The 17,449-nt window shown below is 43.4% G+C and overlaps 1 protein-coding gene across 1 annotated transcript in view; it reads right to left on the minus strand.

Moving 5' to 3' along the window:
- Positions 1-387: 387 nt before the first annotated feature.
- Positions 388-17,449, minus strand: part of mtmr12 (myotubularin related protein 12) — a 38,353-nt gene continuing 21,291 nt past the window's right edge. Inside the window, exons 9-16 of the mRNA XM_063017898.1 lie at positions 14,873-14,970; positions 10,443-10,567; positions 10,281-10,359; positions 10,117-10,187; positions 7,573-7,742; positions 5,446-5,622; positions 3,788-3,946; positions 388-1,329 (exon numbers count right to left, since the gene is read on the minus strand). Of these exons, the coding sequence (XP_062873968.1) occupies positions 739-1,329; positions 3,788-3,946; positions 5,446-5,622; positions 7,573-7,742; positions 10,117-10,187; positions 10,281-10,359; positions 10,443-10,567; positions 14,873-14,970 (1,470 nt within the window). The 3' untranslated portion in view covers positions 388-738. The remainder of the gene's footprint in view (positions 1,330-3,787; positions 3,947-5,445; positions 5,623-7,572; positions 7,743-10,116; positions 10,188-10,280; positions 10,360-10,442; positions 10,568-14,872; positions 14,971-17,449) is intronic.

Genomic DNA, 17,449 nt, shown 5'->3' on the forward strand with positions numbered 1-17,449 from the left:
GGACAGTGAGTGGACATGATATTTAAAAACTCCAGCAGTACTGCTGTGTCTGATCCACATACCAGCACGACACACACTAACACACCACCATCATGTCAGTGTCATTGCAGTACTGAGAATGATCCACCACCTAAATAATACCTGCTCTGTAGTGGTCCTGTGGGGGTCCTGACCATTGAAGAACATAGTAAAAGCAGGTTAAAAAAGTATGCAGAGAAACAGATGGACTACAGTCAGTAATTGTAGAACTACGAAGTGCTTCTATATGGTAAGTGGAGCTGATAAAATGGACAGTGAGTGTAGAAACAAGGAGGTGGTTTTAATGTTATGGCTGATCGGATCGGTATATATATATAAATAAAAGAGACTTTAGGCTGAGTAGGCTAGGCTTAGGTTAGGCTACCATGGTGCTGTCCTAAATTTACGATATTTTCAGTTCTGATGGGGTTCCGTTCCAATATCCCCATCGCAAGTGGAGGAGCACTTGTATTTAAAGGACGTCCACATGGACACAGGGAGAAAACACAAAACCTCTTAGTTCCTTTTGCTTTTCTAATTTTTGGTAAGGTGGGGTCAGACCGAGCATATACACCTGACCAGATCGTTCATAATGACGATTTTATGTTTATTTTGTTCTTTTTTAGGATTAATTGTGAATGAATTAATACTACATTTGTGTCATAATGATATTATTGGTATTATTTACACACACAGATACTATTAGAGACGATTCGACTCTTAAACCAAGCTCATCAACTCTCCGCTCTCGTCGTCTTGACTCGCTAGCTTGTCACTGGCGAGCCGACTCCGCGGCAGGTTTGTGAGAATGGCCGGCTTGAAGCACCAGCTCCTCCTAGTAGCGAAAGGAAAGGAAGACGACAGTCGCAGCGTCGTCTGAGCCAACGCCAACGCTGGCGGCGGCAGCCTGTGATGTTCGGGCTCCGTTCGCGAGCTTCCTCGGCGGTCTAGCTCGCTCTGGAGGTCTTGCACTTGGCGCAGAAGGTCGTAGAGCTTGCTCGTGATGGCCGGGGCGTCCCCGCCCGCGACCTGGCAGTCGGGGATCCAGCGCAGGCAGCGCTGCATCCACAGGCGTATGGCCGACCCAGAGAGGCAGGGCAGGAGCATGCCGTGGGGATCCGGCGGACGGCGGAGCCAAGCCTCGTAGAATTCGTTAGCGGGACCTGCGGTGGGGGAGTCGGGAGACTGCATCCAGCGGCTGAGGCGCTTGACGCGGAGCAGCTTCTTCAGGCTGTCTGTTTCGTCTTTGAAGAAGCCTTTCTTGGGTGGCGTTTTGAACGCCGAGCTGGGCAGGGACAACTGACGCTGGTGCTGCAGGGCAGAAAATTAACAATTTAATCATCTTTTATATAAAATTTTACCCAATTTAGTCATATCCAATTATCTAATAGTATTTCACTTCCTCCACTCCTGACTGAAGAGAGCCTGACTAACACACGCCCCCTTATACACAAGTGCAGTAGCTAACTACTTCTCTTCCCCTGCACTAGGCGGGTTCATATGGAGACTCGTATCACACACAGAGAGTCCCTGATCTCCATTATTCCCAGTCTCTGTGCAAGCGCCATCAACCAGTCCAACCAATTTTCCTCCCAATCTGGTTGTATCTAACTACCCGATTGCATTACGCTTCCTCTCCACTGATGCTGATCTCCACTCTGATTGAGGAGAGCCATGACTAACACACATGTGCAGTAGCCGACTGCTTATTTTTACCTGCACGAGGCGACTTCATATGCGGATCATCTTTGCGTACAAAGAGTCACACCCTGATCCCATTATTCCTCGTCTTATTCCTCGTGTAGGCGCGGCCCGTTTGTTTGATTCTATGGCGATTATCATAATTGAACAATAGGCTCTGTCTTTAAAAAGCTGAAGTGGGTAGTCGATTTGTTTCTTTACTTGTGTGCGTCCCAGTCCCACCCTCGGCAAGTTTCCCCAATTTTCCTCCCAATCTGGTTGTATGCAATTACCCGATTGCATTACACTTCCTCTCCACTGATGCTGACCTCCACTCTGATTGAGGAGTTCAAGGCGAGTTCATATGCGGATCAGCTTTGCGTACAAAGAGTCACACCCTGATCCCATTATTCCTTGTCTCAGCCAGCAGAGGTTATAATTGCACCTGTTTTGAGGAATCCCCTCTGACACCCTCTCTGCGAACGAGCCAATCACTGTTCCTGTAGGTGATGAGTTCGAGATGTCAGCTCTGGTGTGCTAGGGTGTGATGTGTATGCGCCACCTGAGCGCCCGTTTGTTTGATTCTATGGCGATTATCATGGCTGAATAATAGGTTCAGTCTTTACAAGGTCAAAGTGGGTAGTCGATTTGTTTCTTTACTTGTGTACATCCCAGTTCCACCCTCGACCAGTTCCTCCAATTTTCCTCCCAATCTGGTTATGAGGTCCCTATCCGGCTCACTCCCAGGATGAACAACAGCCAAACGTTGTTCATATAGCCACCCAGCCCAGCCAGACGGCAGAGCTGAGATTCGATACGATGTGTTCGAAATCCCAGCTCTGGTGTGCTAGCGTATTTCACCGCTGAGCCACCTGAACAGCTTTATATGGTGTTTTTAAGTCTGACTGAGGTTATGGTAGGGTGGATCTCATAAAGCAGAGCTCAGCAGCAGAGCTGAGGATCAAACATATGAGTTTGAGACGTCAGCTCTGACGTGCTAGTGTGTTTTACCGCAGTGCCATACAATCAGTCAGAAATTCAATCATCTTTTTGAAGTCTGACAGTGTTTCTTATGGGATTTATACCGCTACAATGTACATGACTTGCCTCTTCAAAGCAATAGTTAGTCTGGCTTAACCAACTATTTGTCTATTCATGTTCAAAAACCACTTGATTATAATCGAGGTTGCTGTGGGCCAGACAGCTTTGCCACGAACACACCCTAAACAGAGCACCAGTTCACACTCACACATTCTGTCTGCTCTAGATTATCCTAAGATGCTATTAGCATGTTAGCATCCAAGAACATCCCCAATTGCATTCGAAGAGGGTATATTGTTCCTCACGCCTCCTCCGACCCGTGCGCAGTCCTAGCAAACCCCTTTCTTTTCGCCCATGCATTCTGCACATACGCCTCTATCTGCTAATCACAGCGTTTGAAGATCCCACCCACATAGTCCGGTCATCCCGCCCTAGCAGACACGGTGGCCCAACAGTGGCAACTTGGCAGTGGTGGGGCTTGAAGCGGCAACCTTCTGATTACTACTCCAGTACCAGTAAACTTTTTTAGTTTGTTTCACCCACTGGAACTCTACTACTGTTCAAAATGTTTAAAAGTGTGCATACTTGGCGCCCAGTATGCACACCCAGTATTGGCAGTGCTGCTGCAGGCAATTGTGCCCGCTAGATGGCGCCCAGCCGACCGGTGGCAATGCCGAGTTTCGAACCGAGGAGTTCGGAATCTCGGCGCTGATGTGCTAGCGGAATATCCCGCTGCACCACTTGGGTGCCAAGTATGCACACTTTTAAACATTTTGAAAAGTAGTAGAGCTCCAGTTCTGTTTAAAAGAGCATTTTGGTCCACATGGGCAGTGCAGGGCAGTGATAGCTCAGTGGTTAAGGTACTGGAGTAGTAATCAGAAGGTTGTTGGTTCAAGCCCCACCACTGCCAATTTGCCACTGTTGGGCTCCTGAGCAAGGCCCTTAACCCCTCAACTGCTTAAAATCGTGTTTAGTCATAATTGTAGGTATGTAATGTCGAAAATGTAATGTAATGTAAACATGGTGCACTGCTGTCCGGGATCATTACCTTAGAGCGAGGAAGTCTGCGTGTAGCTTTCTCTAGCTTGAACTTTACGATGTACAGAGGGTTGAGAAAGAGCTGCTGGGCCTTGAAGTTAAACTGCACCGACCAGTCCCACACTGCAGGGCAATTCGATGGGCCTCTTTGTAAATACTGTGACTCAGCCTGCCAAAAAAATGACCAGGAGCAAAGTAAAGGTGGAAAGTAAGTAAGTAGTGCGCTGGCAGAGTAAACATGCACTCTGGTAAACACCATTACAGAGAGATAAGTGTTTGAGTTTTTCGCCTGGTGACGTGGTACTGCTAAGCCAGCCACTGAAAGTGTGTGATTACTAACTTGCATCATAAAAAACAGTATATTGTTAAGGGTCATAATGTGTAACATATGGTGCATGTGGAACTGTAGCGTGTTAATTACAGGCTAAGAAATAGTGTGTGCATGTCACTGCTGTCATTATATCTGCTACAATAGCCACTTAAATATATCAACTGACCTACAATATACGGCCTAAAGTAAAGACACCTGACCATGAGCTTGTTGGACATCCTATTTAAAAAACAAATGGTATTAAAATAGACTGACCTCTATGTGATCTTTTTAGCTTTAATAATAGAAGCATGTCTGTGGGGATTTGTGCCCATTCAGTCAAAAGAGCAATAGTACGCATGGTCAAGAAAGCCTCAATTGATGTTCCGGTTCATTCCAAAGCCGTTCAGTGGGGCAGTGCAGGTTTGTTTGTTTGTTTATTAGGATTTTAACATCATGTTTTACACCCTTGGTTACATTCATGACAGGACTTAGTTACTCATTACACAAGGTTCATCAGTTCACGAGGGTATATCGAACACAGTCATGGACAATTTTGTATCTCCAGTTCACCTCACTTGCATGTCTTTGGAAACCGGAGCACCCGGAGGAAACCCACGTGGGGAGAACATGCAAACTCCACACAGAAAGGACCCGGACCGCCTCACCTGGGGATCGAACCCAGGACCTTCTTGCTGTGCTGCGACAGTCGAACCCAGGACCTTCTTGTTGTGAAGCGACAGTGCAGTAGCATTGTCGCCTCAAAGCAAGAAGGTCCTGGGTTTGATTCCCAGCAGCCCGGGTCCTTTCTGTGTGGAGTTTGCATGTTCTCCCCGTGTCTGTGTGGGTTTCCTCTGTGAGCTCCGGTTTCCTCCCACAGTCCAAAGACATGCAGGTGAGGTGAACTAGAGATACTAAATTGTCCATGACTGTGTTTGATATTAAAGACATGAACTGATGAATCACGTAACGAGTAACTACCTGTCCTGGCATGAATGTAACCAAAGTGTGTCAAATATGATGAAATCCTAATCCTAACTTGTACACAAATACCCCCATGTGGAGGCTTTACGTTACATTTTGTAAACCACAGTGGGACCAGATTGCCATCATTTGTATTAATTAAGTATATTTTGTTTTGTGTTTCTTATTAATGGATTGTTTGTGTTGCCTGGGTCACAGTAAAAATTATGGTTTTCAGTGAGTGCATGTATTTTTATGACAGACTGAAACAAACTGACATGGCCTGGAATACAGTGCAACCCGTTTAAAGCAAAACTAGCCTTAAATAAGCTGGCATTTAAAAAAAGAATTCGTAATAACAACTAAACTAAAGAGACGGTGATTACGAGTGGTACCTTGAGTACGCTCTCCCTCTGATAGGCCGAGTTGAAGAGAAAAGTGCTGAAGACAGGAACATGGATGCTGTCGGACAGCACGGTCAGATAGGTCTCGGAGAACTGAAAGGCTGCGCTGTGCTGCTGAACCAGCTGCCAAACGCACTCCAGAAAGAGCAGGAAGATCGGCGACTGGCTCTGCACAGATAGGAAGCGAATGTCAAATAGTTTCCTTACATTTCATACATATCAAGTAAGATACACTGATCAGCCAAACCACCTCCTTGTTTCTACACTCACTGTCCATTTTATCAGCTCCACTTACCATACAGAAGCACTTTGTACTTCTACAATTACTGACTGTAATTCATCTGTTTCTCTACATATCTTTTTAGCCTGCTTTCATCCTGTTCTTTAATGGTCAGGACCCTCACAGGACCACCACAGAGCAGGTATTATTAAGTGGTGGATCATTCTCAGCACTGCAGTGACAATGACATGGTGGTGGTGTGTTAGTGTGTGTTGTGCTGGTATGAGTGGATCAGACACAGCAGCGCTGTCCACTCACTGTCCACTCTATTAGACACTCCTACCTAGTTGGTCCACCTTGTAGATGTAAAGTCAGAGACGATCGCTCATCTATTGCTGCTGTTTGAGTTGGTCATCTTCTAGACCTTCAACAGTGGTCACAGGACGCTGCCCACAGGGCGCTGTTGGCTGGGTATTTTTGGTTGGTGGACTATTCTCAGTCCAGCAGTGACAGTTAGGTGTTTAAAAACTCCATCAGCGCTGCTGTGTCTGATCCACTCATACCAGCACAACACACACTAACACACCACCACCATGTCAGTGTCACTGCAGTGCTGAGAATGATCCACCACCTAAATAATACCTACTCTCTAATGGTCCTATGGTGGTCCTGACCATTGAAGAACAGCATGAAAGGGGGCTAACAAAGCATGCAGAGAAACAGATGGACTACAGTCAGTAATTGTAGAACTACAAAGTGCTTCTATGTGGTAAGTTGAGCTGATAAAATGGACAGTGAGTGTAGAAACAAGGAGGTGGTTTTAATGTTATGGCTGATCAGTGTAATTACATTTAAGGCACTTGGCAGACGCTCTTATGCAGAGCTTCCACAGTGATCATTTCCCTACTCTAGTTTAAGTAGACAACAGTCAAAGGATACAAATCTGCTGAAACATATCTTTTCTTGGGTGCTAGTACAGTAAAGTGCCTTGATGGAGGATCAAGACGAGCGAGACTAGTGGCTCTGAGGTTGTGTGGTACAGAGAGGGGTGTGATGAGGATGATGGGGTGTCTCTAAGGTAGCTTGGGGCTGGTATATTTGCCTAGCGGACCCCTTCTTTTACGCTCGTGCTTATGACGCTTATCCACTTTCTGCACAGGCGCTAACCAGGGTCTTTGCACAGCATATAAACACCCCACTCACTTAGTCTGGTCATTTTCCCACCCAGTAGACACAGTAGCCAATTATCCGCTAGATTAGCCCGCTAGATGGCACCCAATCAACTGGTAGCAGACACGAGATTAGAACCGGGGTGTTCAGAACGCCCATGAAAACTTTTTATACATTAATTACAAACATGTTGAACTAATGGGGCACCCAGCTGACGAGCTCTCCTAGTTTAAATCTCAGCTCTGCTACTGGTCGGCCGGGCGCCCACTAGCAGGCACTCAAAAAATTGGCCACTAAAGTAGGGTAGGGTAGGAAAGGACAGGGGTGGGGTCTTCAACCCTGGTACTGAAGTGGAGAAACGCGGAGATCAGTGCGTGACTCTCCGTGCGCAAGACTGGCCGCACTGGCTAATCTATGGGCAAACCACAGGGGGTCGGTGGACTGTGCACATGTCAGAGGGAGCGTGTGTCAGGCAAATATACCCTCCTCAGACACGATCAGGGTCCCCAGCAGTGGAAGACTAACTGGCTATGCTAAATTGTAAGAATATGGAGAAAAAAAAATGCATACATAAAATAGTTAAAAAATACATAATAAAATTTTAAAAAATAATACAAAAAAAACCAAATAAAAAACCCAAAATATTAATAATTTGTTTTAATTTTTAATGAAAATGTAAATAGTTTAAATAGTTATGATAAAATTAAGCATGTACAAAAAGAAACTACCTCCTTATCCTTCTGATGAAGATGATTACATCGATCGAGGAAAGCGTGACATCCGGCCACCCACTCTTTCTGCACGAGGCCCTGGAAGCCCGTCAGCGTTCTGTAGTAAGGGTCCAGCATGATCTGAACCAGGCTGGAAATAACACAGCAAAGGTCTGTTCCCTCCTCCTCTGAAATCAGTCAACAAGACACCAATCAATATACCTAATGGCACTTTACCACCAAACACTGCAATGCAACTGATCAGCTCATAAAACACTACTCAGAATTCACTCTTTGTCTGGTCGACTTCATTCCATTTATTAATAAACCTCCATTCCTGCATTTCAGGTCTGCAACACATTCCAAAAAACGTTGGGACAGTAAAGCATTTACCACTTTGTAATGTTGCCATTCCTTTTCACCACACTTAAAAGACGTTTTGGCACCGAGGATACCAAGTGATTTAGTGTTTCAGCTTTTATTTTGTCCCACTCTTCATGCAAACAACCCATTCTTTATCCAAAGCGACTTACATTACAGTTACATTATACAGTCTGAACAATTGAGAGTTAAGGGCCTAACAGCAGCAACCTGGCAGTGGTGGGGCTAGAACCAGCGACCTTCGGATTATTAGTCCAGTACCTTAACCACTAGGCTGCAGCTTGCCCTCTGGATGGTCCTTTCCGTCTTTGGTCCGGAGCACATGGCGTCTCTTTTTTCCAAAAAAGACCTGGAAAGCTGATTCATCTGACCACAATACACGTTTCCACTGTGTGATGGTCCATCCTAGATGCCTCCGAACCCAGAGATGTCGACGATGCTTCTGGACATGGTTAACATAAGGCTTCTTTTTTGCACAGTAAAGTTTTAAGTGGCGTTTGTGAATGTAACTCTGTGTTGTAGTGCTTTGCCAAAGTAATCCCTCACCCGTGTGGTTATACCAGCTATTGTTGAGTGGCGGTTCTTGATGCAGTGCCGTCTGAGGGATGAAAGATCACGGGCATTCAACTTAAGCTTGCGCCCTTGGCCTTTACGCACTGAAATTCCTTCTGATTCTTTGAATCATTTAATGATATTATGCACTGTAGAGAGAGAAATATGCAAATCGCTTCAGATCTTTCTTTGAGGTACATTATTTTTTAAACATTACAATAATTGGAGATCCTCTAATCATCTTTGCTTAGCAAAGACTCAGCCTTTCCTGGATGCTGCTTTTGTACCAAATCTGTTTGGAATCACATCATTATTCAGTTTTTTACCTCATTACTAGCCCTAAATTGACCCCGTCCCAACTTTTTTTGGAATGTATTGCAGGCCTGAAATGCAGGAATGGTGGTCTGTTACCAAATGAAATAAAGGTGAGCAGACAAAACATGAAATTTCTCAGGTTCAAACTGTCTGCAATCAAATAAAAGTCAAGTAAATGTGAGGAACACTGCATTTTTATTTTATTTGCATTTTCCATACTATCCCAACTTTTTCTGACTTGGGGTTGTACTAAAAAGTGGTTCTCAACAACTAGGGAGCCTCAGTGAGCCCAGACGGGGGTCCCGTTACATTTTATTGAGAAGAGTACAAGATAATCACACATGATGGGACAGGAAAATCAGTAGGCTACCGTCATATGAGAGATCTCATATGATGTCATATCAATCTGTTTTAGAATACTTATAGCCTATGCTATGTGTCCTTTCTCAAAGTGTAAAGGTCAATAGCTAGCAATTATAAATGTTTCTGATTGTAGGGTTATACTCTACATATAGAGTCGTATAGAGACATATAGATATATAGACTATATGGCAGCCTAGTGGGTAGAGCTTTGGGCAATCAACCGAAAGATTGGTGGTTCAAATCCAGGCTCTGCTATGCAGCCACTATTGGGTCCTTGAGCAAGGCCCGTAACCCTCTCTGCTCCAGGGGCGCCATACGATGGCTGACTGCACTCTGACCCCAGCTTCCAAACAAGCTAGGATATGTCTGTTGATGCATGCTCAATAATCCAGGTACACAAATCCACAAAGTTGAATCAGTTCATCTGGACACAAGTTTGTTGTAGAGATACGTTTTGTCACTCAATCCGGAAGAAGTCATTCGGATTGAGTGACGAAACGTATCTCTACAACAAACTTGTGTCCAGATGAACTGATTCAACTTTGTGGAAGCTAGGATATGTGAAGAAAATGTCATTGTACTGTACACCTGTATATGTATATATGACAAATAAAGGATATCTTCACAAAGGTATTTCACTACACAGGTTTAAATCGCCCATCACCATGGTTACATTCATGACGGAACAGGTAATTACTGGTTTTCTAATATCAAACACAGTCATGGAAGATTTTGTATCTCCAATTCACCTCACTTGCACGTCTTTGGACTGTTGGATGAAACCGGAGCCCCGGAAGAAACCCACGCAGACACGGGGAGAACATGCAATATCCATACAGAAAGTACCCGGACCGCTCCAGCTGGGAACCGAACACAGGACCTTCTTGCTGTGAGGCGACAGTGCTACCCAAGAGCAAAACTTGACCTTAAATGACCCTTTGAGGTACCTACCCATTATGAGAACGTTGGTGTTCTCTTTCTCGAGGCACTCTACTACTTCTACTGCTTTTTGGAGACACTGTCTGTAAACATAAATAAAACAGACGCCTCTTATTAATGACTGTAATGGTTTAAGTAAACACTGGTAACATCAGGGTAAAAAGCAGCATTTTGACCTGATAATGTCGAGCCACCCTGAGCTTTCAAGAGAGGAAAACCACTTTACATCCAACTCCCAAAATTCTGTTGAATTATCTGCAAACGGAACAACACAAACCTTTTAGGATACATGTGACAATCTGCTGTAAACATTTAGTTCCCCTGAATCGAGGACTCACCGATGAGAAACAACTGCTTAAACTTTGTGTATGACTGCTGAATATCTTGAATGGTGGGAAGCATTTCAGAAAGATCCTCTGTTCTCACGGAATAAAGGTGGTTGTGCGCCACTGCATCAAGCATTCTGTAACATAATAATGATCTTTATTTATATAGTACCTTTCATACAGCAACAGCTATTTATTCCCTTTTCTCCCGACTTTTAGCATGTCCAATTTTTTATGCTTCCACTGTACTGGTGCTGACCCCCGCCTTGATTGAGGAGAGCAAACTGACACATGCCCCCTCTGACACGTGAGCAGCACCCGACCGCATCTTTTCACCTGCATGAAATTCCTCATAACTGATGCAATTACGACCTCTGCTGACGAGGAATGACGTGATTAGTACGTGACCCTCTTTGCTCGAAGCTGATCTACATATGATGCAGTCGGCTACTGCACACGTGTGTTAGTCACGCTCTCCTCAGTCAGAGTGGAGGTCAACATCCATGTAATGAAGCGTAATGCAATCAGGTAATTGGATACGACCAGATTGGGACGAAAAATGGGGGGAAATGCAAAATAAGAATGAATTATGGAATACACTGAATATCCTGGGCATCAAAGACATGCTGATTTAAAGCTAGTCCTGCTGCTTGGAAAAATGTCTCTGTAGTCTGTACTCCATAGGTTGGGACTCTGGCCCACCAAATTTAGAACCAGATGTTGATCAGAGCAGGATGTTAACCTGTTCCATTTCCTGTATTTGTGTTTTTATGGGGTTGTCGCGGACAAACTTTACAGTGTACACACGAGTGTAATTACAATATTTCAATGTTTTATTATAAAAAGATTTAACAATCTGAACGTCAAACATTGCTTATCTTGTCTGATCTAAAGGGTGGGCCATTTATATGGATACACCTAAATAAAATGGGAATGGTTGTTGATATTAACTTTCTGTTTGTGGCACATTAGTATATGGGAGGGGGAAAACTTTTCAAGATGGGTGGTGACCATGGTGGCCATTTTGAAGTCGGCCATTTTGGATCCAACTTCAGTTTTTTCAATGGGAAGAGGGTCATGTGACACATCAAACTTATTGAGAATTTCACAAGAAAAACAATGGTGTGCTTGGTTTTAACGTAACTTTATTCTTTCATGAGTTATTTACAAGCTTCTCTTTGTTTACAGCCATTGACATGTCGCAGAGGTTAACACGTGAGGAGCGGATAGAAATTGTGTTGATGTCTGGTGAACGCAGTACCCGGGTCATTGCAGCAGATTTCAATGCAAGACACCCTACGAGACCACCCATCTCCCATGCTACAGTTAGCAAACTGCTTGCCAAGTTTCGTGAAACTGATTCAGTGTTGGATTTGCCAAAATGTGGACGCATGAAAACCGTCACTAATGAAGAAACATCAGTGGCTGTCCTAGCTTCATTCAGCAAGAGCCCACAGCGTAGCACTCGCCGCATGTCACTGGAGAGTGGCATCAGTCGAACATCCCTTCGGTGGATATTAGCTACTCACAAATGGCACCCTTACAAACTCCAGCTGCTGCAGCATCTCAACGAGGATGACCCAGATCAGCGCACTGAATTTGCAGAATGGGCAAAACAAAAATTGGAACAGGACCCTCAGTTTACACAGAACATTTTGTTCAGTGATGAGGCAAACTTTTATGTGAATGGTGAAGTTAACAAACAAAACCACCGCTATTGGTCTGACACTAACCCACATTGGATAGATCCCTCCAAGATTGTTGGAACACAAAAATTGATGGTATGGTGTGGTATATGGGGTACAAAGATAGTGGGGCCATTCTTCATCAATGGAAACCTCAAGGCCACTGGATATTTGAAATTGCTACATGATGATGTGTTTCCCTCTTTATGCACTGAAGCTGGCCCGTTCCCTGAGTTTTTCCAGCAAGATGGTGCACCACCACATTATGGGTGTCAGGTCCGAGCATTCCTAGATGAACAGTTTCCTGGAAAGTGGATTGGTCGTCGTGGGCCAGTTGAATGGCCCCCAAGGTCTCCCGATCTGACCCCCTTAGACTTTTATCTTTGGGGTCATCTGAAGGCAATTGTCTATGCTGTGAAGATACGAGATGTGCAGCACCTGAAACTACGGATACTGGAAGCCTGTGCAAGCATTTCTTCTGCGGTGTTGCTATCAGTGTGTGAAGAGTGGGAGAAGAGGGTTGCATTGACAATCCAACACAATGGGCAGCACTTTGAACACATTTTATAAGTGGTCAGAAACTTGTAAATAACTCATGAAAGAATAAAGTTACGTTAAAACCAAGCACACCATTGTTTTTCTTGTGAAATTCTCAATAAGTTTGATGTGTCACATGACCCTCTTCCCATTGAAAAAACTAAAGTTGGATCCAAAATGGCCGACTTCAAAATGGCCGCCATGGTCACCACCCATCTTGAAAAGTTTTCCCCCTCCCATATACTAATGTGCCACAAACAGGAAGTTAATATCACCAACCATTCCCATTTTATTTAGGTGTATCCATATAAATGGCCCACCCTGTATAATAAATATAAGTATAAATGCATGTGTCTCAATTACACTTTAACACAAACATTAACACAACATTTTGGCACTGTAATCTCTCTCTGCCCACACAAAACAGAATAATAGCAGGCTAAACACTTCAATATATTTCAAAAGTTAACTGCTTAGTTTATAGTTACAGATATTTCTTAAAAGTGTATGAACGTGTACGATTAGTTATGCCTGTAATCCAGAATTAAGTTCTATACCGTAACAAAAAATATGAATGTAAATGTTCATGTTGCGATGACGGTGATGTAAAATAATGTTAAAATAATTCAAAGTCCAAACATTTGAGTGGTTTAACGAGAACGCTACTTTACATGTCACACAAGCTCCGTGCAAAACACGAGCACGGAAACGGTACAAATCCGCTCTATTCCCTACACACTCGCTCCCTACGCCCTATAGTGCGCTTAACATTCTTAAAGGGCCAGACAATATATTTTATAATTCAAATTACACGACAGGTGAGACGTTCTCTTTTCTTAATATAGCGCTTTTATTTAGGAAAAAATAGTTCTTACATAGGCAGGAAAATCTATGGCAGACAAGAGTCAGAACAGTGGATTGGGCGTAACGTTATTATTACTGTTTGCTCCTTTTTCTCAACACTTGTGCTCGATTTACACTGAAGATATATTTAGTAAATAAGTACATGTCCGCGCATGCACGCGCTCGTGTTCATTTAAAAAATGTTGATTTTGAAAAATTAAAAGACGAGCCGTTTTTCAGTTTCTGCTTGTTAGCTCACAGCTAACGCTAGCCAGTGTGGCTCTTCACTCGTCTCTCTGTGTTATCACCAGTGAGCACCCCACAGCCAATCAGCGAGCTCCAACCGCCTACCCCTCCCTCACTGTGGATGCGCGCATGTCCTAAAGTCTCAGTTTTCAAGGTAAACCTGAAGCAGAAATTTGGCACTTCACATTTAAAAAATACCGTCACCATTTTTGAATACCGTCACCATTTTTAAATACCGCGGTATACGGTAATATCGTCATACCGCCCAACCCTACGTGAGACCCTGTATTCTTTTTGTTTTTTTTAATGAATTTTCCGCTTTTTTTCCCGACTTTTAGTGCGTCCAGTTTTTACCCAATTGTGTTATGCTTCCTCTCTACTGGTGCTGACCCCCACCCTTGATTGAGGAGAGCGAACTGACACATGCCCCTTCCACGAGGCGAGTTCATATGCAGATCAGCCCTGTGCACGGAGAGCCACACCCTGATCAGCATTATTCCTCTACTCTGTGCAGACACCATCAACCAGCCAGCAGTGGTTGTAATTGCATCAGATAATGCAATCTGCGATAATGCGAGAACAGCCAGTGATAGCTCAGTGGTTAAGGTACTGGACTAGTAAACAGAAGGTTGCCGGTTCAAGCCCTGCCACCACCAAGTTGCCACTGTTGGGTCCTTGAGCAAGGCCCTTAACCCTCAATTGCTCATCGTGTTCCGCTCATTGTGTAAGTCGCTTTGGATAAAAGCGTCTGCTAAATGCTGAAAATGTAAATGTAAAATGTAATGAAGATATGAAGGGGCAATGAGGACATTTAAAAACCAATCAAAGAATCTTAAATTCTAAATGACACAGGAAGCCAATAGAGTGATTGAAGAGCTGTTGTAATATGATCCCACATTCTCATACGGTTCCGTCTCTAGATACACTAAAACACCTTAGCTTCCCTAAGGATTAAAAAACGAATTTATTTATTTTGGCTGGCCATTCATTCTGGACTGAGACTAGATTGCTTATAATGACAAACCAAGTTGAAATTAATATAATTTAAGATTTCTACCAATAAATTACACTAATAAATAAATACATTAATAATAATATTTTAAACAGTGTATCTGGAGTTGAATCCTTTACCTGTCGGTGTACGCCTGCAACAAGCCGTCTTCTTGTGCTCCAGGCAGAGAGGAAGCTTTAAACAAAGCACAGCCACTATGATGGGACCAACACCACATCTTAAAAACAAAAATAAATACAAAACAGTTCATTTATAGCATAGAATTATCACATGACATTCCTTACATGCATGTATGCATTGAAACTAGGGATGCATCAATACCATTTTTTCCCAACCGAGTACAAGTACATGTATTTTTGTACTTGCCGATACCAATATCAGTACCTATTTAGAATACCGTTTTTTTTTTTAAACAAAAACACACGTGAGAAGTGACGAGAAGTTTAATGATACCACGTCCAAAAATGCACGTCAACAAGTAGCGAGTGATCAAAGTGTTTGTGCGCTGACGTGATGAAATCAAGGAGGAAAAATAAATGAATCTGAGTGGATTTGGCAACAGGAATAGCATGGATTGTTCTGTAGTGAGTTGGAGGATAATAAATATTTTTGCAATGTTGGTGTTTTGTTGTTATGTTTTGTAGAGAACGATCAGGTCAGAAATACTGTAAAACGTGTGTGTGTGCTGGTGTATTCTGATATAAACTATATTATCCCCCTGTCCCACCTGTTTACACTCCTCTCCTGCGTTTCCCCTCACACCGTATCCTGCGTTCTCATTGGCTGTTCGACATGTCACTCATTCCCAGTCGCACATCTCAGATCAGATATCTGACGTGCTAGAAAACTCGAGCGCTCGGTGAGCCGGTCGGATCGAGTTGTTGGATAGTTCACACTTAGCGATCGAGAGCCAAGTTTTGATCCATAACGCATAACGCAGCAACGTGCACTAGGCACACGGTATCGGATGTTTAGTATCGGAGCCTCGTTTGCGAGTACGAGTACAAGTTAATGAGCGCGGTATCATGCAAATACCCAATACCAGTATCGGTACTCATGCATCTCTAATTGAAACTACTACATTATTAATTCATTCATTGTCTGTTTTACCAACACTTTATCGGAAACACATAGGAAACACACATAGGAACACACACACACACACACACACACACACACACACACACACACACACACACACACACACACACACACACACACACACCATTAACCTGACTGCATATCTTTGGACGTGGGAGGAAACTGGAGCTCCTGAGGAAAACCCACACAAACAAAAGGAGAACATGTAAACTCCACACAGAAAGGGTCCGAACCGCTTCACTTGGAAATCGAACCTAGGACCTTTTTGCTGTGGGCGACAGTGCCACCCATTATCATGTAGCTAAATGAATAGTATTCTAAAAAGAAGCCTCCATTCCAGGTTTTGACAGTGGGAAGCCAGATTTACTGATTTGTAAAAGGTTTATGATTAAAATCATACAATACAACAATATAAATTTGTATGATTATTTTAGATGTAAACAGAGATTTAAATATGACAAGTTTTTGAACAGGTGCTGCCATTACATAAACACAGCACATCTTCCAGTTTAGTATGGCCTTCATGACAATAATTAAGTTAAATGGAAACAGCAGTCCACAGTAAACACAGCCCATGGTTTAAAGATAATGACTTGGTCAGCAGTGGTACCTATCCATTTTTATTCTAAAATCTTATGTAAAAGATGAGATACCTGGTCAAATTCCATGTTTCTGAGTAAAAATAGGGTTTAATTTAGGCGCTCGGGTGGCACAGTGGTAAAAGTCAAGTCAAGTCAACTTTATTTATATAGCGCTTTTTACAATAGACATTGTCTCAAAGCAACTTTACAAAATCCAGGACCAACAGATACAAAACCCCCTGTTGAGCAAGCCGAGGGCGACTGTGGCAAGGAAAAACTCCCTGAAAATTACAGGAAGAAACCTTGAGAGGAACCAGACTCAGCAGGGCCCATCCTTCTTGGGTGGCCTGGAGGATACTTTAAATAAGTAGGATTTACACAAATCATACAAACACAGAATTAAATGAACTAAAAGTTATAACTGGCAATAAATAAATAATTAAATAATAATAATAGAGTTGTTATTTGGTCTAGTCTTCAATAAAGTCTGTAGTGAGTTCTTGTCATTCTTGGTGCAATTATGCCAGACATGTCACAAGCCAACCAGTGCTGAGATCACGAGCTCTGCTATGAGCTGTCCGGGCGTCTACACGGACCCATGATTGGCTGTGTGTCCGTAAGGGGCAGGATAACGGCTGCAATTACGACCTCTGCTGGCTGGGATCATGTAAATAGAGCATGACTGTCTGTGTGCGATACGGATCTCTGCATCATGCAGGTAAAAACTGCTGTCGGTACTGGTCCTCCTTGGTCAGGAGTGAAGGTCTGCACCAGTAGAGGCTAAATACAGTTGGGTAATTGGACGCTTTATTCTGGTCAGAGTTGCGACAGTTTAGATTCCACCAGAACACACAAAGGGCAAGGCATAAAGACCCTGGACAGGGTGCCAGTCCACACAGGGCATCAGCTATTCACCTGTGTAGACGCCTGGGTGGCCGACACTGAAACTGAGATTCAAAACCAACTTACATAAGCCTAGTAAGCAAAAATATGTTTACCATGTTAAAACTAACA

This window comes from Trichomycterus rosablanca, chromosome 21, assembly GCF_030014385.1.
Source record: "Trichomycterus rosablanca isolate fTriRos1 chromosome 21, fTriRos1.hap1, whole genome shotgun sequence".
NCBI lineage: Eukaryota > Metazoa > Chordata > Actinopteri > Siluriformes > Trichomycteridae > Trichomycterus > Trichomycterus rosablanca.